We start from the raw sequence: 27145 nt of genomic DNA, 5'->3' as shown, positions 1-27145 counted from the left end.
AAGTCTCTTCCACGTGAATACGCGGAAAACTTGGTTTCAAGCATGCCTTGAAGATGCCAAACAAATATCGACGCTGTGGGTGACTGGGCTACTATTAACTGTAATTGAATTCTTTGTTCATATGTGTTGTATGTATATGTTTTAGTCTGTTGCCAACAAAGTTTTTTTTGCTGATTAACCCGACCACGATCTTACTTAATAGACTTGACAAAGAGGCCCTATAAGTGAAAATGTAAAGGATATTTACGTTGCTCGAGAAATAATTTGTCTGCAATTTATTCTGCTGAATGCTGGCAGCGCCGTAAGCTGAACGAGTGGCACCAAATGCAGGATTGCCCATCTCTGGTCATCGACCACTCTGGTTGTTTTTCTTACAATTTTCTAGGCATTTTCTTTTTCGGCAGGCGTGCTGTTTATCGTGCCCAGCTTTCGCTGCTCGCACCTGACTCCCGTGGGTTTCACAATTGTACAGGATTACGAATGGGCGCGCCCTCAAGAAATATACGAGTCAGAGACCATACCGTACGTGACGAGCTCGCTGCTTTGACCGGCACTGGCCGGGCACAAGAATTTGGTGGCAATTTTCGGCTGTATATTTCCCAAAGCCAGCTGCACCAATTCCTTTGTGCTGCCGATGCCCGGTGTAATTGCGTGACCCTGCCGTTTGCGTGGCCGTCTCTATTGCGAGTCACGCAGCTGTGCAGGCAGCTCTCGCCCGGCAACTGCGATAACGAGCACGGACTTGCACGAAGCTCGGCCAGCTGTTGCCGCAAATTGGGAGTCCTCCCGGGTCTCTCTGGCCGTCTCACGTGCAGCAGTTTGTTAGTGGCGCCGAGGAGCCAGCGATTACGCTTTAGCCGTGCCGCCCCAGCCGTGATGAGGCTCCTCCAGAACCTCTGTCGAATTCCCTTTCCGCAAGACGTTCCGTCATGCTTCTGGGGCAGCCAACTCGGAGACAGAATTCGACTAGTGAATCTAGTTTCTTTTATTGCTCCGGCGTAATTTCGCCGAATTAACTGATACTCTCAGCCGGCAGCCCTTTGAAATGGTTCAAATTCAATTATAGAGCTGTTGGCGTAAAGTACGGAAAATACGTCTACTGTAGAGGAAACAAGTTTTACATCTATAATAAGAGCCGCAGTGCTTCAATAGTACTGCTTGCCGCCACTAGAGCGCATTTTCGATCACTGGTTCCCTAATCAGGTTGGTATATAGTAGCGCTAAACAGGCGAGCCCGCTCGAATTATTAAGGAACCAAATTATATAAACCAGTATCTTAGTCGAATATTAGTTTCGTAAAACTCATGACCACTTCAAGCTCTGCAGCCATCATAAGATCCAACGAGTATAGCAGCGACAGGTATTTATCTTATCAGTACGCTTACCATACAAGTCACACGAGGTGTCATCAAAAAGTAACGGGATTTTTTTTAATTTCGCGGGAGTCATACGTCCTGTTGTCTGAATTTTTTATTATCTCGTTAACACACTTGTTCCTGATGTATGTTAGCATTTTCAGCTGTTTTGAACATTTGATATATTGTTGACAGTCGAAAAGGTTGTGTTTTCGAGTGGTCGGCTGATTTTTACTTTCGAAAAAGATGGATCACAGAATTTGCATTAAATTTTGCTCGAAAGAGGAAACAAAGTACAGCACCGCATTCGAAATTTTGACAGTGGCTTTTGGCGAATCTGCTGTAAAACAAGAGTTTACGAGTGGTGTTACCGTTCCAAAGAGGGTCGAGAAGACTTTGAAGACGACGACTGGACTGGACGCCCTAGCACATCTATTACTGAAGGCAATGTCCCTAGCACATCTATTACTGACGGCAATGTGGAAGAAATAAAGAAAATGGTTCTGGAAAATCGCCGAACCACGATCAGAGGGGTTGCTGATAATGTCGGCATATCCTCTGGCTCACGCTAACAATTTTTTCGCATGTTTTGGGCATGACACGTGTGTAGCAGCAAAGTTTCTTTCGAAATTGTTGAATTTCGACTACAAACGAGTGCGCGTAGACATCATTCAGGAAAACTTCTAAACAAGATTTTAACAGGTGACGAAACATGGGTATACGGATATGACGTTGAAACCAAGGCACAATCGTCCTAATGCAAAGTTCCTGAAGAGTCAAGACCGAAAAAACTCGACAAGTTCGATCACATGTCAATGTTCCTCTCTCTATGGGGTAGTGTATCATGAGTTCCTGCCTTATGGTCGCATGGTCAATAAGGAATACCAGTTGGAAGTTAGGCGCCGTCTGCCTGAAGCAATTCGGAGAAAATGACCAGAATTGTGACAAATCCACTCATGGAAATTCCATCACGATAATGATCCCGCTCACATCTCGATGCCTGTTCGTTATTTTTGGCAAAGAAAAAAAAAAAAAAAAACGAAACCGTTATGTTGCCTCACCCACCGTGTTCGCCGGACATGGCCTCCTGCGACTTCTTGCTGTTCCAAAGCTGAAGAGAACCATAAAAGGACGTCGTTTTGCCACCATTGACGACATAAAAACAGAATCACTGAAGGAGCTGAACACCATATTGAGAAGTTGGTTCCAGAAGTGCTTCCAAGATTGAAAAAATGCTGGTACAAGTGGGTTATATCTGAGGGTGATTGATTTGAAGGGGACAAAGTTAATGTTGATGAAGAAATAGAGATTCTTTAAGAAAAATAAAAACTCCCCTTACTTTTTGATTACACCTCGTATAAAGGTAAACCGCAACGCTTCACCGAAATGCAACAAATTTAGTTTCAGATTTAAACATTCTGTTGGTTTAAGAAGAATGTAACAGATAAAATTTTGAGAGAATTCAAGTAGTTTGAGGGAGGTTGGGGAGCTGAAGATCCACCGTACTTGAAATATATTTACTGTTTCATTGCAGACGCAACTGAAGGAATTCTGATGCGTATTAGATACAAATCTACCCATACTTATTGTTTGCTTGCACATACTGGAGCATTCCATGATTAAATACTCTTAACCAGGAAAGTGAAAGAAAGTCACATACCAGACGATAGTGTGATCAATTACAGATTTCTGCTTCAGCATTTGGAGTCCACCTCAAACGAATATGACAGCAGCCATTGGCGAATTCAGGTACACCTACTGGGATAGTAACAAATTGGTATGGATAATACTAAATGTTATATAGACGCTTAGAAAACGTAAGTGCAACGTTTTGGGGGGAAAGAAAAGTTATTCTCGTGAAATCCTGTTTGGTAAATTTAAAGAACCAATGTTTAAAGAAGGTTGTGCGACGACTCCCCTTCCACTATCCTACATTTCGCTTGAGGGTAATGAGACTAATATAAGAGGCTTTACGACGCACTGGACGACTAAGATTGAAACATGAACTGAAATTTGATTAAATTGACTGTGGACCAATGATTGTTGTTGTTGTGGTCTTCAGTCCTGAGACTGGTTTGATGCAGCTCTCCATGCTGCTCTATCCTGTGCAAGCCTCTTCATCTCCCAGTACCTACTGCAACCTACATCCTTCTGAATCTGCTTAGTGTATTCATCTCTTGGTCTCCCTCTACGATTTTTACCCTCCACGCTGCCCTCCAATGCTAAATTTGTGATCCCTTGATGCCTCAAAACATGTCCTACCAACCGATCCCTTCTTCTAGTCAAGTTGTGCCACAAACTTCTCTTCTCCCCAATCCTATTCAATACTTCCTCATTAGTTACGTGATCTATCCACCTTATCTTCAGCATTCTTCTGTAGCACCACATTTCGAAAGCTTCTATTCTCTTCTTGTCCAAACTGGTTATCGTCCATGTTTCGCTTCCAGACATGGCTACACTCCATACAAATACTTTCAGAAACGACTTCCTGACACTTAAATCTATACTCGATGTTAACAAATTTCTCTTCTTCAGAAACGATTTCCTTGCCATTGCCAGTCTACATTTTATATCCTCTCTACTTCGACCATCATCAGTTATTTTACTCCCTAAATAGCAAAACTCCTTTACTACTTTAAGTGTCTCATTTCCTAATCTAATTCCCTCAGCATCACCCGACTTAATTTGACTACATTCCATTATCCTCGTTTTGCTTTTGTTGATGTTCATCTTATATCCTCCTTTCTAGACACTGTCCATTCCGTTCAACTGCTCTTCCAAGTCCTTTGCTGTCTCTGACAGAATTACAATGTCATCGGCGAACCTCAAAGTTTTTATTTCTTCTCCATGGATTTTAATACCAACTCCGAATTTTTCTTTTGTTTCCTTTACTGCTTGCTCAATATACAGATTGAATAACATCGGGGAGAGGCTACAACCCTGTCTCACTCCTTTCCCAACCACTGCTTCCCTTTCATGCCCCTCGACTCTTATAACTGCCATCTGGTTTCTGTACAAATTGTAAATAGCCTTTCGCTCCCTGTATTTTACCCCTGCCACCTTCAGAATTTGAAAGAGAGTATTCCAGTTAACGTTGTCAAAAGCTTTCTCTAAGTCTACAAATGCTAGAAACGTAGGTTTGCCTTTTCTTAATCTTTCTTCTAAGATAAGTCGTAAGGTTAGTATTGCCTCACGTGTTCCAACATTTCTACGGAATCCAAACTGATCTTCCCCGAGGTCCGCTTCTACCAGTTTTTCCATTCGTCTGTAAAGAATTCGCGTTAGTATTTTGCAGCTGTGACTTATTAAACTGATAGTTCGGTAATTTTCACATCTGTCAACACCTGCTTTCTTTGGGATTGGAATTATTATATTCTTCTTGAGGACCAATGATACTGAGATTTAATTTAGAGAGGCCACTAAGGACTTCAGAAAGAGGATGGCGGTGGGTTCTGATATAATTCCAGCTAAATTTCAAAAGTTATTAGGAAAATGAACGATATCTAGAAAACCCAACCTCATCATTGGGATCTATGACGACGGAATTTGGCCTGAAAATCTAGTGAATACTGCACTAGTCCCGTTACCATAGAAATACGACCCGAACAATCCAAAGAGTACGGGGCAATTAATTTCGTATTCCACATTACGATAGCCTTTTACTTAGAAGATTAGAATGAAAAATGAAGGAAACGTAGGGGAGGGTCCGTTTGGATTCAGCAAAGGCAAAGCAAAAGGAAGGCAATATACTATTGGATATTTGAGGATGATAAGACAAGAATGTTACAAGTTGACAGGAATGTATACGTTTGTTACGTTGACTAGATAAAAGCGTTTGAAACATTGTGCTCGAGTGTCCTCCTGAAGACCTTAAAATAATTTGATATACACTGGAAAGATAGAAGGCTTATAAAATAACTCTACACAAGACAGTATTTGATGATACGGACTGGCGATGAGGAAACGGATGAGATAGGCATTGGAAGAGATGGTTGACAAAGAAGTTGTTTCTCATCAATGCTTTTCAATATATATGCTGAGAAATTAACAGAGCATCAGAAAAAAACGTGAATAGTATGAGATGAACGGCAAAAGATCATTAAGCAGTATTGGATGAATTAGAGGAAGAACTACAATTTATGACGGGGAGGACTATAAAAATTGGAAAGGAGTATGGAATGAAAATAAACACTCGAAAGACTAAAGTGATGAGAGTCAAAAAAGGTGCAGGTTCGTCAAGATCTGAAGAAAAGTCTTTGGAACTGCTGAAATATTTTAGCTACTTGAGATGTTTTGTAACTGAAAATGGAAGCTGTATGAAGGAAGTAATTAAAAAGTATCTGAGTATAAGAACTTTTAGAAAGGTGAAAGATTTGTTGACAGCAAAAAGAATTTCAATAGAACTAAGAAAGATATTCCCCAGATATGGGATGTAGAGAACTGAATGGCAGCTTATCATGGGAAATCAGAAAGAAAGAGAAAAACTACTTGGATAGTTTTAAAATGTGTTTGTGGGTGAAAATGCCAAAATCGAAATGAATTGACAGAATAACGAATGAAGAAGTAATTATCATATTAAACTACTGGCCATTAAAATTGCTACACCACGAAGATGACGTGCTACAGACGCGAAATTTAACCGACAAGAAGAAGATGCTGTGATATGCAAATGATTAGCTTTTCAGAGCATTCACACAGGGTTGGCGCCGGTGGCGTCACCTACAACGTACTGACACGAGGAAAGTTTCCAACCGATTTCTCATAAACAAACAGCAGTTGAACGGCGTTGTCTGGTAACGTTGTTGTGATGCCTCGTGTAAGGAGGAGAAATGCCTACCATCACCTTTCCCACTTTGATAAAGGTCGGATTGTAGCCTATCGCGATTGCGGTTTATCGTATCGCGACATTGCTGCTCGGGTTGGTCGAGATGCAATGACTGTTAGCAGAATATGAAATCGGTGGGTTCAGGAGGGTAATACGAAACGCCGTGCTGGATCCCAACGGCCTCGTATCACTAGCAGTCGAGATGACAGGCACCTTATCCGCATGGCTGTAACGGATCGTGCAGCCACGTCTCGATCCCTGAGTCAACATATGGGGACGTTTGCAAGACAACAACCAATCAGCACGAACAGTTCGACGACATTTGCAGCAGCACGGACTATCAGCTCGGAGACCATGAATGCAGTTACCCTTGACGCTGCATCACAGACAGGAGCGCCTGCGATGGTGTGCTCAACGACGAACCTGGGTGCACGAATGGCAAAACGTCATTTTATCGAATGAATCCAGGTTCTGTTTACAGCATCATGATGGTCGCATCCGTGTTTGGCGACATCGCGGTGAACGCACATTGGAAGCGTGTATTCGTCATCGCCATACTGGCGTATCACCCGGCGTGATGGTATGGGGTGCCATTGGTTACACGTCTCGGTCATATCTTGTTCCTATTGACGGCACTTTGAACAGTGGACGTTACATCATGATGGTCGCAAACCCTACATTTCAGCAGGATAATGCACGACCGCATGTTGCAGTTCCTGTGAGAGCCTTTCTGGATACAGAAAATGTTCGACTGCTGCCCTGGCCAGCACATGCTCCAGATTTCTCACCAATTGAAAACGTCTGGTCAATGGTGGCCGAGCAACTGGCTCGTCACAATACGCCAGTCACTACTCTTGATGAACTGTGGTATCGTGTTGAAGCTGCATGGGCAGCTGTACCTGTACACGCCATCCAAGCTCTGTTTGATTAAATGCCCAGGCGTATCAAGGCCGTTATTACGGCCAGAGGTGGTTATTATGGGTACTGATTTCTCAGGATCTATGCACCCAAATTGCGTGAAAATGTTATCACATGTCATTTCTAGTATAATATATTTGTCCAATGAATACCCTTTTATCATCTGGATTTCTTCTTGGTGTAGCAATTTTAATGGCCAGTAGTGTAGATCGGATTACATTACGTTTACTGTTAGTTCCAGTAGATCCATAGAGAGGAGTTCATTCAGGATGCAGAACATGCAATAGGAGAAGAAAGAGAACTTAGGGAAAACATCTTGACTGAGACATATATTGCGAGGAAAGATTTCAGGGAATAGAGGAAGAGGATCAAGAAGAGTTGAATGCTGGACGATATAAAACATGGGCGAAGTTACCAGCAGGCGAAGGAAGAAGCGCAGGTCGTAGGAAACAAGACATGCCTGTCGCAAGACAGATAAACCAAAGAACAAACACAATGATTTTAAGCACACACACAAGAATGAAGGGGCAGTGATTTTCTCACACGCAACCCGCGACTGGAACAGGCTAGAAAATCTCCAGTAGCGGCACGAAGTAGCCTCTGGCGCGCACTGCGTACCTTTTGCGTGTCCATGCTCCTGAAGATGGGCCCCATGATGGCGTGGTCGGTGGGGCAGCCGTCGGAGTCTATGAGCAGGATCTCGCTGTTGCCGACGCCGTCCATGGCGACCAGGTCGCGCACGAAGATGTCGAAGGGCGAGCTGGGGTCGAGGATGCTGAACCTGAGCGCCAGGGGGTCTCCCACCTGGGCGGCGGGCAGCGGCCGGTCGGACACGCGGCGGTCCGTGACGCGCATCGCCACCGACGGCGACTCCACCACGGCGTCCTCGCTCAGCGCCGGCCTGCCGACACCACACAGCCCTCACTGCACTGGGAGTTTGGAGAGACATCGACGAAAGCAGGCCTGCTCCAGGGAAGTGTGTTGGGATCCTTGCTGTTCGTATTGTGTATTAATCACCTCGCGGGCAGTATTAATAGTAATTTCAGACTGCTTGTGGCTGACGAAGTTATTTACAAAAATGAAGTAGTGTTGGAAAAGCAGCATAAATATCCAATCAGATCTTGATAACATTTCAAAGTGCTGCAAAAGAGGCAACTTCCTTCAAACGTTCAGAAATGTAAAACTGTGCACTTCAAGAAACGAAACCGAGCGAGGTGGCGCTGTGGTTAGCACACTGGACTTGCATTCGGTAGGACGACGGTTCTATCCCGCATCCGGCCATCCTGATTTAGGTTTTCCGTGATTTCCCTAAATCGCCCCAGGCAAGTGCCGGGATGGTTTCTTTGAAAGGGCACTGCCGACTTCCTTCCCCGTTTTTCTGTAATCCGATGAGACCGATGAACTCGCTGCTTGGTCTCCACTCCCAAATAACCCAACCCAAGAAACGAAGAATCATACAGACCTGCCACTAAAATATCAGTGACCCACAACTGGAAGCATTCAATTCGTACAAATTCCTGAATGCAACAATTTTCAGGGGTTTGCTTTGGGAATATAAAACCTCAGTCTACATTTCGTTTTGAATGAGATTTTCACTCTGCAGCGGAGTGTGCGCTGACATGAAACTTCCTGGCAGATTAAAACTGTGTGCCAGCCGAGACTCGAGCTCGGGACCTTTGCCTTTCGCGGGCAAGTGCTCTACCATCTGAGCTACCCAAGCACGACTCACGCCCCGTCCTCACAGCCTTACTTTTTACACTTCGTCTTTACTTTGTTTATTTACTTATATTAAATAATTTCACGATTAGTTTCTCAGTCGAAGCCTCAATCTCAAGCGCCTATTCGTGTACACAGCAATGCCTTCAAGCTGCTTGGATTGGCTGCATACGCGAGCGACAGTGGGGCTGTGATCCCGTAACTAATCGAAAAAAAGAAATATGATAAAATAAAATAAATACGATGTGTAGCTGTGAAACATCTATTATCAGAACAATTACATAAAACTATCTAGTCATCTGTGGCCAGGTGCTGTCGCCGTACGTATAGACCGACAGGAAGAGAACATGTGGTGTACTCAGTTTGTTATGGACATTGCTGGACCATTGACGCTTTACGATTCTTGACGCGTATTAGCTCTTGTAGCTCGTGGTTTATGTCCTACGTTTAACTTACTAGTGTACTGTATGTCTCCAGTTAACCTGCCTTGCCTATTGATCAGTTGACTGAAACTGGCCTCGAAATCAAAGTTGCCCACACTCACGGAATGAGGATAGGAGAGTAGATGCAGGAATCTTGTATGCCGCACTAGACGTGGTCCTTGTGGATGTTGTTTGCCATTGCCTTCCTCGGATCTGTTACGAAGTATCAAGTGTGTACGTGTGTCGTGTGGGTGACTGTGATGTATGCCTGTATTGGGTTCGTGTTCTTGGAGATGAAGGGAAGGGAGAGAGTGAAACCTGGTGCCGGCAACAACCTACTCCTCCCGAATAGCATCAAGGCCGACCGCCGAGCTGGACGTCACCATCCGAAGGATGTATCACCATATTCTCGCTTTATGAGACACTTCGGAGAGGTTTCGCAATTTAACCCAGGGCACTGGATCACAGACTGTTGATCAAAAACTTTGCGCCACGCCTTTCCTACTCTTCCCAGCCAGATACCGGCAGTGAAAATTTTTCTACCACCAAGATTCGAACCGGCGTACCTCCGAGTCGAGGGCCAACATACAGGCGTGTGTTAGTGTACTCGGCTACGGAGGCGACTCTGATGTTGGTTTGCTGTATCTCAATGCTGACGTCAGCGATCATATGTTTCTATTCCAAAGAGAATCTCTAGCTTCTATATTGATTTGAACACTTTGTTTCTTAACAGTATTTTTCGAGTGATAGCCGACTTGACAATTCCATTTCGCGAGCTTGTTTCAACGAATGAAGTTGTTCATGAGGTGTTTGGTAGTTTTAAAGTGGTGTAACTGTCTTGACTCCAAACATAAACATACTGAAAGCATAATGTCTGTCAGTCACATCGAGCAAACTGCAGGAATCACCTCAGACTAGATTTTTTTTTACGTATAATAAGATCGAGGTGAGTAGAAAACTGCGTGGAGAAGTGAACGTATACTGTTGGTGAGTGTTAGTGGAAGGGCCCCACATACAGTCGACACATCTGTAGCATTCGGATAACAAATTCGCTATCTTAAGGTAGGTAGCGTGTGTTTGCTCAAATCACAGCTTTGGATCTCTGATCGCAGGAAATTCCCAGGTGATCCGATGAATCGCCTGTGACTAATCGCCCGCCTGCAACTTTGGATCTCTGATCGCAGGAAATTCCCAGGTGATCCAATGAATCGCCGGTGACTAATCGCCCGCCTGCAACAATATTGCTCACTGGCTGCGATCCGTTTGTACAGTAAGCATGGTGTCGTGTACTTATGTTTCGTTCACGAATGACCCCATGGAATGAAGACTCCACATTAGAATTAATAGAGTTGTTCCAGGACTATGAAGCGGCCTGAAAAATAAAGTCAAAGCAGAAGCTATCAAATTACGAATTGATAGAGATATAAAAGCGTTGATAATCTCTGATTATTCAGAGACCAGCAGTTTGAAGCTTGTACCGAAGAACGGAAATCCATAGAAAGTGAATGGTTATAATGACAATGTACAGAGCTTCAGCTGGTGATTGTGAGTTAGTCATTAAACTACTTAACCCTTTATTAACCTTTTTAACTTCTGTAGTGAATGGGGTAATACTAACTGGATTACAAAATCATGCTTCTCTATGAAATGTATTCCAGTCCCTTGCAGTTTCGAGCTATCTCTCTCTCCCTTATACAGAGTTACCAGAACCTTCCGCTTTGCTCTGGACGGCGGCTTGCGGAGTATGTATGTGGTTGTAGATATAATTGGCTTCAATAAGCACTCCGTCGTCAGGAGTGGCCTACCGGGACCATCCGACCGCCGCGTCATCCTCAGAGGAGAATGCGGATAGGAGGGTCGTGGGGTCAGCTCTCCCGGTCGTTATGATGGTATTCTTGACCGAAGCCGCTACTATTCGGTCGAGTAGCTCCTCAATTGGCGTCACGAGTCTGAGTGCACCCCGAAAAATAGCAACAGTGCATGGCGGCTGGATGGTCACCCATCCAAGTGCGGGACACGCCCAACAACGCTTAACTTCGGTGATCTCACGGGAACCAGTGTATCCACTGCGGCAAGGCCGTTGCCAATTGGCTTAAATACTTGTAATAAAATATTACTGAAGAAAAAATTGCAACCAGCCAGGCACACACACTTCTTAAATGGATGATTTATTTCATCGTGACTAATTTTGAATTTAGATACGTCGTCAGAGGGCGGCAAGGGTTTTAAATGTGTAGGAATAATTTTCGCTCCCGTCTGACGACGTATCTAACCCCGAAACTAGTTACCACGAAATCATTCATTCAGAACGTGAAGGTGCTTGACCGGTTGCAATTTTTTCCAGCGGTATTAAGGAAGACAGCCGCGCTTTTGTCAAACCATCATGAATAATAAAACATGTTCTAGTTAAACTAAAGAGACTAGTAAATGAAAAATAAATGGAGGACTTTAAGATATATCTGAGAATTACAGGCTGACGCATTGGCGTTTGTTAAAAAATGTGATATATTCAGTAACATTGTCAACAAGAAGAGCTTTCCAAAACAAATATAATAAATTTCTTCCCTCTTTTTTTGTCTTTTTTGCGAGCATTACTTGGCATATGCTGATCAAGCGCCACTTATATTGAACATAGCAGTTAATTATTCCGTATCAGTATTTCAAGATACTTCACGAATATTGGTAGACGCTGCTAAGCAAATCGCTCGCGTGCGTTAGGCTGGAAGAGAGCGATTAACTGGACGCGATGTTGCTGTCAAGATTGCCAGCGGTATATCGCTGGCGTGTGAGGGCCTCGAATAGACGAACAGGAACACAACAGTGAGTAGGTATGTAGAAGAGGCGAGATAAATGAAGAACTGTTGAAGTTAGAAAAGTACAGTGCGAAAGGCGCAGGGCAAGGTAAGGGGCGGTGTGATGCGCACCTGGCGTCTCCGCGCACGCTGAGGTCGGCCTCGCTGCTGACGCTCTTGTTGGTGAGGTCGTACTGGCAGGCCAGCGCGAGCCCCAGGTCGGCCGAGGTGAGGACGGCGGCGTGGTGCTGCACCACGACGTCGGCCACGTAGCGGCCCGCGGCCAGCCGGCGCACGCCGCACTCCACGTCGTCGTAGCGCATGCGCAGCTCGAAGAACAGCGACGAGCGCACAGTGGTAGCGCACGCGCGGGGCCCGTTGCGCGCGTACAGCCGGCCGCTGAAGAGAGAGCTGGTGCGCACGCGCGCCACCATGTCGCCGGCGCCGCACTCCACCGTCACGTTATAGCACGCGCGCAGCTCGTACGTCGCAGCCTCGGGCACCACCAGGTACGGCTCCTGCGGGAGAATCGGGCAAAGAGTTACTGCCGTGCCAACAGTGACTGAAGCTGAGAAACGTGGATTGGACCAAGCTCGTGATGCGTGCTAGTACCTGTGTAGAAGGCAACCCACAGTATTGTCTACCTGAGGCGCTTTGCAACATATTGTCGTTCCGAAACCTAGGAGAACATACTAGTACCTTGCACGCTGGGCTAAAAATTTCGGCGTCCCTAGGTACATAACAGAAATACACTACTGGCCATTAAAATTGCTACACCACGAAGATGACGTGCTACAGACGCTAAATTTAACCGGCAGCAAGAAGATGCTGTGATATGCAAATGATTAGCTTTCCAGAGCATTCACACTAGGTTGGCGCCGGTGGCGACACTTACAAAGTGCTGACATGAGGAAAGTTTCCAACCGATTTCTCGTACACAAACAGCAGTTGATCGGCGTTGCCTGGTGAAACGTTGTTGTGATGCCTCTTGTAATGAGGAGAAATGCGTGCCATCACGTTTCCGACTTTCATAAAGGTTGGATTGTAGCCTATCGCGATTGCGGTTTATCGTATCGTGACATTGCTGCTCGTGTTGGTCGAGATCCAATGACTGTCAGCAGAATATGGATCCGGTGGGTTCAGGAGGGTAATACGGAACGCCGCGCTGGATCCCAACGGCCTCGTATCACTAGCAGTCGAGATGACAGGCATCTTATCCGCATGACTGTAACGGACCGTGCAGCCACGTCTCGATCCCTGTGTCAACAGATGGGGACGTTTGCAAGACAACAACCATCTGCACGAACAGTTCGACGACGTTTGCAGCAGCATGGACTATCAGCTCAGAGACCGGGGCTGCGGTTACCCTTGACGTTGCATCACAGACAGGAGCGCCTGCGATGGTCTACTCAACGACGAACCTGGGTGCGCGAATGGCAAAACGTCATTTTTTCGGATGAATCCAGGTTCTGTTTACAGCATCATGATGGTCGCATCCGTGTTTAGCGACATCGCAGTGAGCGCACATTGGAAGCGTGTATTCGTCATCGCCATACTGGCGTATCACCCGGCGTGATGGTTTGGGGTGCCATTGGTTACACGTCTCGGTCACCTCTTGTTCGCATTGACGGCACTTTGAACAGTGGACGTTACATTTCAGATGGTTTAAGACCCGTGCGTCTACCCTTCATTCGATCCCTGCGAAGCCCTACATTTCAGCAGGATAATGCACGACCGCATGTTGCAGGTCCTGTACAGGCCTTTCTGGATACAGAAAATGTTCGACTGCTACCCTGGTCAGCACATTCTCCAGATCTCTCACCAATTGTAAACGTCTGGTCAATGGTGGCCGACCAGCTGGCTCGTCACAATACGCCAGTCACTACTCGTGATGAACTGTGGTATCGTGTTGAAGCTGCATGGGCAGCTGTACCTGTACACGCCATCCAAGCTCTGTTTGACTAACAATTTTAATGGCCGGTAGTGTACCACATAACATCACGTCTCTCTCGATAACTGCCTCAGTTCGTCGGATGATATCCCTAAATCGCTTCAGGCAAATGCCAGGATGGTTCCTTTGAAAGGGCAGGATTTCCTTCTCAATCCGTGGAACAGTCCGACCTTGAGCTCCGTCTCTAATGGCCTCGTCGTCGATGGGACATTAATCCCTAATCTTCCTTGCTTCCTTCAATACGGCGAGGAAGACTGTCCACACGTTTCTTCAGTTATGCGGTGTCCAGCTGAAGCCACTCAGAGATGATTAAATCCTGCACAGGTACCAAATTTAGAGGATGTTGATTGCTACCTTTCGCCTATGGTTCGAAATAATCCCATACATTTTCTGGACGATACAGAGTGGATGATTTTACAGGCTATTCGAGGTGCAATAGAGTGTTTCAGTGTTCATCAAACCAAGCAGCCGTGTTGAACACAAATGTTGTCATCTTGGAAGATAGGAGTGTCCGCAGTATACTCATCACGAAGATGTAGAAAAAAGGACAACCCTTAGTCAACGAGAATGTTGATATAAACTTCCTCCTTCATATTCACAGAAACCTGAATGAGTAGGCCGAAGTAATGCTACGAAAAATACCCCAACAAATTACAGTACCATCTCCACCCTGGACTACACCTCCAAAAAAATTCATCAGTGCACTTAATGCCTTTCTTCATTTGAAAAGACGCAAAACTGCGAGTCGAGCGACCACACCACATGCATCCAGTCAGTTACTGTCCAGTTTCTTTGTTGTTTGGTCCACTGAAGACGTGCAACTCTATGTGCTGTAGTGTATAATCACCTTTGTGAAGTACCGACTCCCACTGTCCGTTACATGCATTTTCCGTAACAACATTTCCTTGGAAAATGGTTGAGATGGGCCAGCACTCACTGGCAGCAACAGTTCCAGTCAAATTAAGACATCTGTTCTCATGCCATGTTACATTGATCCACCTGCAAATCGGGGTAACGTCATTCATGGTGTGGTCATAGGGACGTCCAAGCATTATAGCTCCTTTATGCCATTCTGTCAGGTCTACAAGTTGACTCATCTAACTGCGTTCATTCCATACAACCAACTATCAGATACACACCAGTTCACTGTAATGCCATAAATCAACAGTGGAAGGTCACGTCAACAAATGGTACCAGTTCTACATCATCTTCAGTGCTCCAAGGTGACCATGTGCTCTTCTGTGGGGATGACAAATATTTTCTACGGTGAGCTTACCATCACGTGGACTGTCTTCTTATATATGCGATCCTCTCGATGGATTTTTAGCCAACGGAACCCATGTCGTTATAGTGAACGAAGAGCGCTCAACTGAAAACGAAAGTTACTCTGAGTTGTCCCAAGGAAGAATAAAAGATTCTGTATTGTTCTGGAAATACAAAAATGATTTGTTAGGAAGGATCAACATGTTTAGAAAATTGTATGACAAATGATGCTGTTGTCCACATTAAGGTATTGTCCATGGACAATCATAAGGAAAGGCGGGAGGCTTGTACAAAATTTTCACTTGCTACAATGAATGGAAGCAATCTTTAACGTGGCAAAGTCTAAGATGATGCGTGTAACATCGGCAGTGATACCGATAGTACTTGATTACGAGATTAGTGTTAAACATCTTGAGGTCATTACATTGTGTAAGTTTCTAAGAGTAATAATAAGAAGTGATAATGCATTCGAATGGGCCATGGAAGATTTGCATACACTCTCCAAAGGTAGAGCAAATTTTCGTCACCGTCTTGTGAGTCGGGTACGGAGCGACAGACATTGCTTATGTTGCGTCAATGTGTCCTGCATATGACTGCAAACATTTCCTGACAGTGACTAGTGGTGCGATAAACTGTATAAAAACCTTGTGTTCATCTGTACTTATTGTCATCTGTGTTATATGATTCTGGGGAAATGTGTTGAAATGTTGATATGTAGTAGGTTAGTAATTTTTGTCTAGGTATACATATCTAGGTGATTCAAAACGTCTTAATGTGTGCCATACGATAAATAAATAAGAAGCGAGGTGAAATTAACCGAGCACTTAAACCCAGTGATGGGGAAGGCGAATGGAATAATTAGATTTGTGGGAAGTGTTCTGGGAGAGTGCAGTCCATCAGTAAATGAAATCGCCGTACAAGACGCTAGAGTATTGGTCCAGGATTTGGAAAATTTGTCAGGTTGACAATACTGCAAATATCGCACGATTTCAGAAACGGGCTGCCATGATTGTAACAGGGCTACATGCTGCATATGCTAGATTAAGAAAAATGCTCTGGGAATATACACTGAAGCGCCAAAGAAACTGGTGCAGGCATGCGTATTGAAATACAGAGATATGTAAATATGCAGAATACGGTGCTGCGGTCGGCAACGCCTATGCAAGACAACAAGTGTGTGACGAAGTTTTTAGATCGGTTTCTGCTTCTACAATGGTAGGTTATCAAGATTTAAGTGAGTCTGAACGTGGTGTTATAGTCGGCGCAGGAGCGATGGGACACAGCATCTCCGAGGTCGCGACGAAGTGGGAATTTTTCCGTACGACCATTTCAGGAGGGTACCGTGAATATCAGGAATCTGGTGAAACATCAAATTTCCGACATCGCTGCGGCCAGAAGTGCAACCATTCCGCAAATTGCTGCAGATTTCAATGCTGGGCTGTCAACAAGTGTCAGCGTGCGAACTATTCAACGAAACATCATCGAAATGGGCTTTCGGAGCCGAGGGGCCCACTCGTGTACACTTAATGACTGCAAGACACAAAGCTTTACACCTCGCCTGAGCACTTCAACACCATCATTGGACTGTTGATGACTGGAAACATGTTGCCTGGTCGGACGAGTCTCGTTTCAAATTGTATAGAGCGGATGGACATGTATGGAGACAACCTCATGAATCCATGGACCCTGCGTGTCAGCAGTGGACTGTTCAAGCTGGTGGAGGCTCTGTAATGATGTGGGACATGTGCTGTTGGAGTGATATGTAACACCTGATATGTTTATAAACGATTCTGACAGGTGACACGTACGTAAGCATTCTGTCTGATCACCTGCATCCATTCATGTCCATTGTGGCTCAAATGGCTCCGAGCACTATGGGACTTAACTTCTGAGGTCATCAGTCCCCTAGAACTTAGAACTACTTACACCTAACTAACCTAAGGACATCACACACATCCATGCCCGAGGCAGGATTCGAACCTGCGACCGGAACGGGCACGCGGTTCCAGACTGTAGCGCCTAGAACCGCACGGCCACACCGGCCGGCTGTCCATTGTGCTTTCTGACGGATACGAGCAATTCCAGCAGGACAATGCGACACCCCACATGTACAGAAATGCTACAGTATTGGTCCAGAAACACTCTTCTGAGTTTTAAACACTTCCGCTGGCCACCAAACTGCTCGGACAAGAATACTATTGAGCATGTCTGGGATGCCTTGCAGCGTGCTGTTCAGAAGAGATCACCACTCCCTCGTACTCTTAGGATTTATGAACAGCCCTGCAGGGTTCATGATGTCAGTGTCGTCCAGCACTATCTCAGACATTAGTGGAGTTCATGCCACGTCGTGTTGCGGCACTTCTGCGTGCTCACGGGGGCCCTACACGATATTAGGCAGGTGTACCAGTTTTTTTGGCCCTTCAATGTTTATCGGAATCCCCAGAAATACGACGTAGTTATCGTGAAAGCCTGTTGAGTACGTTTAGAGAACCTGAATTCGAGGAAGGCCGTGCGACCATTCTCCAGCCGCCATCGTGTATTTCACGAATGAGAGGTTAGGGCGCATGCAGACACGTATAAATGGCGAATTTTTCCCTCGCTCAACGCGCGAATGGAACCGGAGAATCTATAATAATGGTATACAAAACTATCCACCGTGTTCCCTACGGTGAACATACTGGATGACCCTCCTAAGAGACGTCAGACGTATTCTCTCTGGCGTTACGACAGATATTAGCAATTTTTAATGCAAAATAACTGTGTGAATGGCAAGAATGAGACGCATGGACCGAGATCGTCTGAGAAAGGAGAAGTATATGCGTGGAAGAATAGCAGAACATTCTGTTAAGTATTCGAGACCCTGTGTGGACAGAACATATTTGTTACTTATTCTTTTGTATCCCTTTTGGAGAGAGCACCATAATTCGGAGAATGGATGATTACTCTTGGCGTTCTATTACGTTTTTAAATGTTTCCTGAGCATACAAGTAACTAACTTCATCTCATTCCTCGTAAAATGTAGTTCGACTCAGTGCTAGCCACATCGCCCTACGCACAGTTAATCATAGTCTTGCTGTTATCGGCAGGGAGATACTATGCATCATTTAAACGTTTGCTCGTAAAGCACCGCAGGACAGATAAAGGTGTGGGGCGCAGAGTTTAGCGACGACCGTATCTGTGACGCGGTTTCTGCACGCCTGAGTAGCGCCTAACGGAAGCGTTGCAGGGAAACGTGAGGGGCCGTGTTGCTGTACAGGTGTTTAAGGATATGAGCGCTGTCAGCTGTCACAGGCCTACAGTGTATGCGCCAAGTACTGCTAGTCCCGCGAGCTGAACGGTAACCGAGATAGGACAGCATTCCTGTGGTCTCAGCTGACGTAGTCGCGTATAAGCAGCTTCGTAACCATTTGACTCTTGTGGAAGTCTTCACTCCGAAGACTGGTTTGATACAAGTCTCCACGCTAGTCTGTACTGTGCAAGTCTCAACATATGTGCGTAACTACTGCACTTTACATGCATTTGAAGCTGCCCGAAACCTTGGTCTTCCTCTATAAGCTCCTCCCCCTCCCCTCCACAGTTCCTCCATTACCAAATTCACTATTATTTGATGCGTCGAAGTCGCTTGTATCAATGTCCTACCATATGACTATAAGTAATATATTTTCAAGGTCACTATTTGGAGTAAAAATGTTCAGATACTGAGAAGGCTAATTACTCGCACAACGAGAATGCGCTTCATTCATTAGTCAGTAAATTATAGGCAACTCAAAATCTTCTGTGATCTGTCAAAAGCGTTTGGCTGTGTAAAAATCAAAATGTTTTAAGTTCATTAAAGTATTATAGTTTAGAAGGGAACGTAGTGCGGTTCGATGGTTAACTACGAACCCAATGGTTTGGGGGTTCATCCTCGATCAGTTGTGGGGGGGTTTTATCTGTCATTTATTACTTGTTTCACCTCTGGCAGTGATAAATTAGTGTGTAAAATGCTGAGTTGCACCTTTGTTCGGTGTACATGTTAAACAATAATTCCTCTTATAACTGAGTAAGGCAGTTCAAAGTTGGGAGGAAGATATGGGCACGCCATCTCTGCTATGACAATGCCCAGGAAACCTCTGTGGTATTCAAACCAAAATTGGGTTGCTTAACAAGAAATGCCGCAAAATGGTTCTAATCGTATCTCTCTGATAGAAAACACCAAATGTTGTATTAAGGTGTCAGTCATCATCCAGCTATGTACGAGGGTTGACTGAAAAGTAATGCCTCCACCTTCGTAACTCTTCAACAGTTGGCAGCATTGGTATGCGGCTGGTACTGGCTTGTTCCGTAGCCTCTTCTCTACAGCTCCAGTTGGCGGGAAGCCTTAGCATTGAACGGTTGTGTTGTTAGAGTGTAAAGCATGGAGCCCTGCTCAGACGGTCAGCCAACGCGATTTAAGCAATGTGCAGTCATTGAATTCTTGACAGCAGAAGGTGTCACCCCAAAGGAAATTCATCAGAGAATGAAAGCAGTTTATGGTGATTGTGTTAATGTGAGTACTGTGCGTCGTTGGGCGAGTAAGTTTAAAGATGTTGAGGCGGGAACATCTGACCTGCGTGACAAACAATGAGTTGGACGTCATGTGACAGCAACAACCTAATTTCACAAGCAAAATGTTGACCGATTGCTTCAAGACAATGGTCGTATGACTCAGAGACAAATTGCAAGCACAGTCGGAATATATATACAGAGAGAGAGAGAGAGAGAGAGAGAGAGAGAGAGAACTAACTGTGAGACCGTGGTTGCGGAAACAGTGTGTCGACTTCTTCCGTGACGGCTTCAGAAAACTTGTTCATCGCTGGCCGAAATGTATCCAATTGGCTGGTGATTATATGGAAAAGTAAATATTGGTAATTAAAGATCACATTCTAAGGATTATTTCTGCGTTTGATTTATTAAAATATTCCCTTCCAAACCCAGTTAACGAAGGCGGAGGCATTACTTTTCATTCAACCCTCGTACAAATTACAACAGGTGCACCACAAGTTTTCATCTTAGTTCCTTACTTTCTCTTGCATATAGTAATGAGCTTTCATAAGTAACATTACCAGATGATGTGCTTGTTTCGTTTACAGTTGATACAAACATTGCAATAAACAGAAAATCAAGTATAGTTTGAGAAGGAGCAGTTAATGGGCCTAGCCAATTATCTATCGCTAAATTTTGAAAAGACACACTACATACAGTTCAGTGATAAGGTTATCAGCGCCCGTACGAAAATTAGTAGGAACGAATGTGGTTAAAATGGCTAAGAATTTCGCAAACATTGAAGAGTGAACCTACAGAGCTACAATCACTCTCTCCCAACCTCTCACGTCGCCCCCAACAAGCACACTATCCGACATTCCTTAAGATAGCGTAAAATTCCTGAAATGTGCTAAAACGGTAATGAAAACATAAGTAAAACAATAGAAGAACTAAAATAAATACAGAGGGAAATATGACTGGCCTACTGCTTACAAAAAATATGGATGAGTCAGACACCCTGTCAACACATTAAAAACTTCTCCCTACAAGTTTGGGGAACAATGCGGATAATGTACAGGACTATAAAAGTCGTACAACATTCGTTTGAATGCCAATTAAAATAGAGGGCAAATGAGTCGCTGCCCTCTGGTCTGAAAAAAACATAGTCTAATGAAATTTTAGCCGGAGGAAGAAGCCGTGAGTCATAGTGCTCTGTCCTGCGCGAAGTCGAATGAGGACCTCATCCCGCCTGCACGACTGGAAGGAGGTATGCCACGGCCGCATTGTGGACTTTACCAGACGCAGCTTACTGTCTGTCACTTCCAGCCACTCTTCTTCCCATCGACGCATTACTCTCTACTCAATAGCGGGGAGATAGCATATAGCGGGATGGCACCTGAAGTAGCTGAGTGTCACGACACGCGTCCTTGGCTGCTAAATCCGCCCTTACGTTCCCCCCAGTACCCAGGAGAAAGGCACCTCCTTCCCCAGCCTTTGTAGATCCTACCATAATACGTCTAAAATATGAGGTCAGTCTGATAGAAGTACGATATTGCAGTGCCAGCGTTATTTTGATTACGATGCAAAGTTCTTTTGGGCATGGGTACATGTCCAAAGGAACAGGCACTGAGGCAACAGAGCCGTTATAAAATACATAAAATGAATTCGCAATTGCGAATGAGGACATTTATTTATTTCATTAACGGTACAGAGTATCCCAACGCCTTGAAATGTAAGGTGGGTCGGATACTTCTGAAGCCACCAGGAACACACTTCACAGTATTGCAATGTTATTGGTATACAGCTATTAATGCATTTTTTAAAACAATATAAAGAACGTAATATAAAAATTTCTCTAAGGTTACAGCGAATTGAATGTTTAACAGTTGTTGAGGACAACCATCAGCTGTGTAATGAAATGACGACAATGAAAGTTTGTGCCGGACTGGGACTCGAACCCTGATTTCCCGCTGATCGCGAGCGGCCGCCTTACCATTTGGCTATCCGTGCACAACTCACGGCCAGACCCAAGCGTCCATATGCCGTCAGCCATGCGTCTGCTACCTGTACTCGTACATCCATTATATATATTTCTGTACAGATCAAACGTTGTGTTCCGAAGTCGCTTCTCGGTATCGGCAGATAAATACGATACTGCAGTTACTGTGTTATTCTGATTACGATGCAAAGTTCCTTTGGACCTGCATGCTAATGGTTGTTCTCATTAGTAATTGAGAATTCATTTAATGTATTTCACAACGGCAGTAGTTCGCCGCTGTGTCTGTTCCTTTGGACATGCATAGATATTCATTCAAAGGCCTTGGTTAATAATAACCTGTCCTTTGATAAAGTCGCTTATCTCACTGGATTTCCCCATTTGCAGTCCATATCTTCGCTAGGGTGATACCACATCCATCTCTGCTGCGCTGACATACTTTTCATAGGCAACACGTGCCTGAAACGTCATCAGGCAGCATCTAACCTCGTGGTGGGCAGTAGTCATAGTGTCCTGGCTTATCAGTGACATGCCACCAGAGGAGGGCGCTATACTTTGGAGATCTGAGAGCTTGACATGTTTTCTTTGAAACTTCCTGTCGGATTGAAACTGTGTGCCGGACCGAGATTCGAACTCGGGACCTTTGCCTTTCGCGGGCAAGTGTTCTGCCACCTGAGCTACCCAAGCACGACTCACGACCAGTCCGCACAACTTTAATTCCGCCAGTGCCTCGTCTCCTACCTTCCAAACTTCACGGAATCTCGCCCGCAGACCGTGCAGATCTAGCACTACTGGAGGAAAAGACATTGCAGAGACATGGCTTAGCCGCAGCCTGGAGGATGTTGCCAGAATCAAGTTTTCACTCTGCAGCGGAGTGTGCGCTGGCTGAAACTTCCTGGCAGATTTTCTTTGTCGGTCAGGAGCAAAAGAGGATAATGGACTACGCCCATACAAACAGGAAGATTCATCAGTACCTTAGAGCTGGTCACACAAGCGCCTCGTAACCTGCTCCATTACAGATGTATCGCGTTTGATGTCAATCTTAAGTAAGAGGAGACGCAATGGGGGCTGCACTGAAAGAGATGTAAGGCAGAGATGAGGCGAGAGCGGTGTTAAGCTGGAGGAGGGCGGAATGTGCTGACCTGTATGTCGGTGAGCGTGGTCCTGGAGTGGTGGCTGAGCCGGCAGACGAGCTCTCCCGTCTCGCCGTAGTCGTAGGAGCGGCAGCGGAAGGGCGAGGTGAGGCACAGCTCGCGGCACTCGTCGGCCGAGTGCACGTCCTGGTAGACGGCGTCGACCGTCTTGAGCACGCGGCCGGCCACCCGCCGGAACTCGCAGAGGCGCGCCGGCTCCTCGGCGCACTGGTTCTCCAGGTAGTCCTGCCCCGGCGCCGCCGACAGCGACTCGCCGCCCGTCACGCGGTCCATGTCCGACAGCTCGCACCGGCCCGTCGACGACTCGTAGTTGGCGGACCTGCCCAACACCCACTTGTGACAGGAAGCATATTCACCAACACGACTGAATTATTTATTGTTCCACCATTGGCTAATTAACTCTCTGAAGTTCTGAAGGGGACAGAAATGAAATACAGGGAGCGAAAGATTATACACAACAGAAGTAGTTGAAAAGGGACTGCGGACAAGGTTGTAGCCTGTCAACAATATTGTTCAATCGGTACATTAAGCAGGCAGTAAAGGTATCTACGACTACATTTATACTCCGCAAGCCACCCAACGGTGTGTGGCGGAGGGCACTTTACGTGCCACTGTCATTACCTCCCTTTCCTGTTCCACTCGCATATGGTTCGCGGGAAGAACGAATGCCGGAAAGCCTCCGTGCGCGCTCGAATATCTCTAATTTTACATTCGTGATCTCCTCGGAAGATATAAGTAGAGGGAAGCAATACAGGGTGTTACAAAAAGGTACGGCCAAACTTTCAGGAAACATTCCTCACACAAGAATAAAGAAAAGATGTTATGTGGACATGTGTCCGGAAGCGCTTAATTTCCATGTTAGAGCTCATTTTAGTTTCGTCAGTATGTACTGTAAATTTTCACAATCAACATGTGTGGGCTGACGAGAATCCGCACGCAATTGTGCAATCACGTCATCAACACAGATTTTCTGTGAACATTTGAGCAGGCATTGTTGGTGATGTCTTGATTGGGCCCCATGTTCTTCCACCTACGCTCAATGGAGCACGTTATCATGATTTCATACGGGATACTCTCCCTGTGCTGCAAGAACATGTGCCTTTACAAGCACGACACAACATGTGGTTCATGCACGATGGAGCTCCTGCACATTTCAGTCGAAGTGTTCGTACGCTTCTCAGCAACAGATTCGGTGACCGATGGATTGGTAGAGGCGGACCAATTCCATGGCCTCCACGCTCTCCTGACCTCAACCCTCTTGACTTTCATTTATGGGAGCATTTGAAAGCTCTTGTCTACGCAACTCCGGTACCAAATGTAGAGACTCTTCGTGCTCGTATTGTGGACGGCTGTGATACAATACGCCATTCTCCAGGGCTGCATCAGCGCATCAGGGATTCCATGCGACGGAGGGTGGATACATGTATCCTCGCTAACGGAGGACATTTTGAACATTTCCTGTAACAAAGTGTTTGAAGTCACGCTGGTGCGTTCTGTTGCTGTGTGTTTCCATTCCATGATTAATGTGATTTGAAGAGAAGCAATAAAATGAGCTCTAACATGGAAAGTAAGCGTTTCCGGACACATGTCCACATATTTTCTTTCTTTGTGTGTGAGGAATGTTTCCTGAAAGTTTGGCAGTACCTTTTTGTGACACCCTGTATATTCGATACCTCATCACCGCGATGCAGAGCGCCTGTCTTGCAGAGTCTGCCACTTGAGTTTGCCAAACATCGCCGTAACGCTATCACGCTTACCAAATAACCCTGAGACGAAAACGCGCCGCTCTCCTTTGGATCTTCTCTATCTCCTCTGTCAACTCGACCTGGTACCGATCCCACACTGATGAGCAATACTCAAGTATAGGTCGAACGAGTGTTTCGCAAGCCACCTCCTTTGTTGATGGATTGCATTTTCTAAGGACTCTCCCAATGAATCTCAACCTGGCTCCCGCCTTACCAACAATTAATTTTATATTATCATTCCACTTCAAATCGTTCCGCACGCATACTCCCAGATATTTTACAGAAGTGACTGCTACCAGTGTTTGCTCCGATGAATAATTTGGAAACTTAATTAAAGTTCAGGGAGAAGAAATAAAAACGTGCAGGTTTGCCGAGGACGTTGTAAATCTGCCAAAGACAGGAAGGGATTGGAAGAGCAAGTGAAAGAAATGTCTGGAAAATATCATGGAAAAACCATTGTAAGATCTTCTTGCCTTCAGACAAGAGGAGAGTAGTAACTTTTGATATACATACATGCATACATACATACATATACATACATACATAAGAATGCTGAAGATTAGATGCTTAGATCGAGGAATTAATGAGGAGGTGCTAAATCGAATTGGAAGAAAAAAGTTCTTCCACAACCTGACTAAAAGAAGGTATCGGGCTTTAGCACGCTTCCTGGGGCACCAAGGCATGCTTATTTTGGTAATCGAGGTGACTCTGGAAGTAAAAATTCTGTAGGGAGACTGAGAGATGAATACAACAAACAGGTTCAAATGGATGGAGTGTGCAGTACTTATACAGAAATGAAGGCTGAAGGAATTACGTTTTCCTTGAGACGTTGTGCATCCCACAAACGCGGCACGATTTTAATTCATTTGTTCAGCTTCTATCTTTATCGAAGAAATGAAAGCTCTTGTACAGGATGGATTGGCGTGGAGAACTGCAGCAAACCAGTCTTCCGACTGAAATAATAATGTGACAAAGTACGCATACCACATGAATACAAAGTTCATAACATTAAATGTATTTTCTCGAGCCATCGTCAGTCTTCTGACTGGTTTGATATAGCATACCACTACTTCGTCTCCTGTCCCAACAGCTTCATCTCAGAGCAGCAGTTACACCCAGCGTACTCCATTACTCGTTCGATATATTCCAGTCTCTCTTTTCCTCTGTAGTTATTACCCTCTACAAATGGCTCTAAGCACTATGGGACTTAACATCTGAGGTCATCAGTCTCCTAGACTTAGAACTACTTAAATCTAACCAAGCTAAGGACATCACACACAGCCATGCCCGAGGCAGGATTCGAACCTGCGACCGTAGCAGCAGCTTGGTTCCGGACTAAAGCGCCTACAACCGCTCGGCCACAGCGGCCGGCTACTCTCTACAGTTCCATCTAATGCCACAGAAGGTATTCCCTGATGTCTTAACACAGATACAATAACTGTCTCCCTCCTTCTTGTCAGTATTTTCCTCATGTTCCTCTCCTCGTCGATTCTGCAAAACACCTCTCATTTATTATCAGACCGCCTATTTTTCAGCATTCTTCTGCAGTACCACATCTCAGACTCTTAAGATTCTCCTATTTTGAAGTTTTTTCCACCTTCCATTATTCACTTCCGTACAATACTATGAATCAATCCTACAATCTCAGAAATTTTAGACTTTCCTTTAGCCAGGAATGCTCTCTTTGCCTGTGGCAGTCTGCTTTGTATGTCCTTGCTTCTTCCAATATGTGCTATTTTGCTTCCAAGGCAGCAGAATTACTTCACCAATTTCGATGTTAAGTTTTTCATTTCTACCGCTCCTCACACTTTCGTCGTTCTTCGGTTTACTTTGAGACTTATTAGACGTTTCATTCCATGCAACGTCCAGTAATTACTTCTCACTTTTTGAGGATAGCGCTAACATTAGCGAATCTGACCATTGATATCCGTTCATCTTGAATTTTAATCTCGCTCTGGAACGTTTCTTTAATTTCTGTCATTGCTTCTTCGATGTACAGACCGAACAGGAGGGGAGAAAAACTGCACTACTGTCTTCACCGTTTTTGGCCTAAACATTTCGTTCTAGCTTACATAACGAAATAATAATAATATGCTTGTATGACGTAAATGACGTTGTTGGTTTGGTGTAAAGTGTTCAATACGACCGTCACATAATTGATACCGTTTATGGAACTAAACATTTCATTCTAGCTTACGTAACGAAATAATAATAAGCTTGTATGACACAAATTACGTTATTAGTTTGGTGTAATGTGTTCAATACGAACGTCACATAATTGATGATTATTAACAGGGGCCGGCCGCGGTGGTGTAGCGGTTCTAGGCGCGCAGTCCGGAATCGCGCGACTGCTACGGTCGCAGGTTCGAATCCTGCCTCGGGCATGGATGTGTGTGATGTCCTTAGGTTAGTTAGGTTTAAGTAGTTCTAAGTTGTAGGGGACTGATGAACACAGTAGTTGTCCCATAGTGCTCAGAGCTATATTAACAGGGCAAATTCCAGAGG

At 45.0% G+C, this 27145-nt stretch overlaps 1 protein-coding gene across 1 annotated transcript in view; it reads right to left on the bottom strand.

The window, feature by feature from the left end:
* The window catches only part of LOC124620006, a 219216-nt gene that overhangs the window by 8591 nt on the left and 183480 nt on the right, over nt 1–27145 (bottom strand). Inside the window, exons 5-7 of the mRNA XM_047146671.1 lie at nt 22884–23214; nt 12161–12546; nt 7717–7999 (exon numbers count right to left, since the gene is read on the bottom strand). Of these exons, the coding sequence (XP_047002627.1) occupies nt 7717–7999; nt 12161–12546; nt 22884–23214 (1000 nt within the window). The remainder of the gene's footprint in view (nt 1–7716; nt 8000–12160; nt 12547–22883; nt 23215–27145) is intronic.

The sequence above is a fragment of the Schistocerca americana genome, chromosome 6 (assembly GCF_021461395.2).
Source record: "Schistocerca americana isolate TAMUIC-IGC-003095 chromosome 6, iqSchAmer2.1, whole genome shotgun sequence".
Taxonomy (NCBI): Eukaryota; Metazoa; Arthropoda; class Insecta; order Orthoptera; family Acrididae; genus Schistocerca; species Schistocerca americana.
This window is presented reverse-complemented; position numbering and strand designations above follow the sequence as displayed.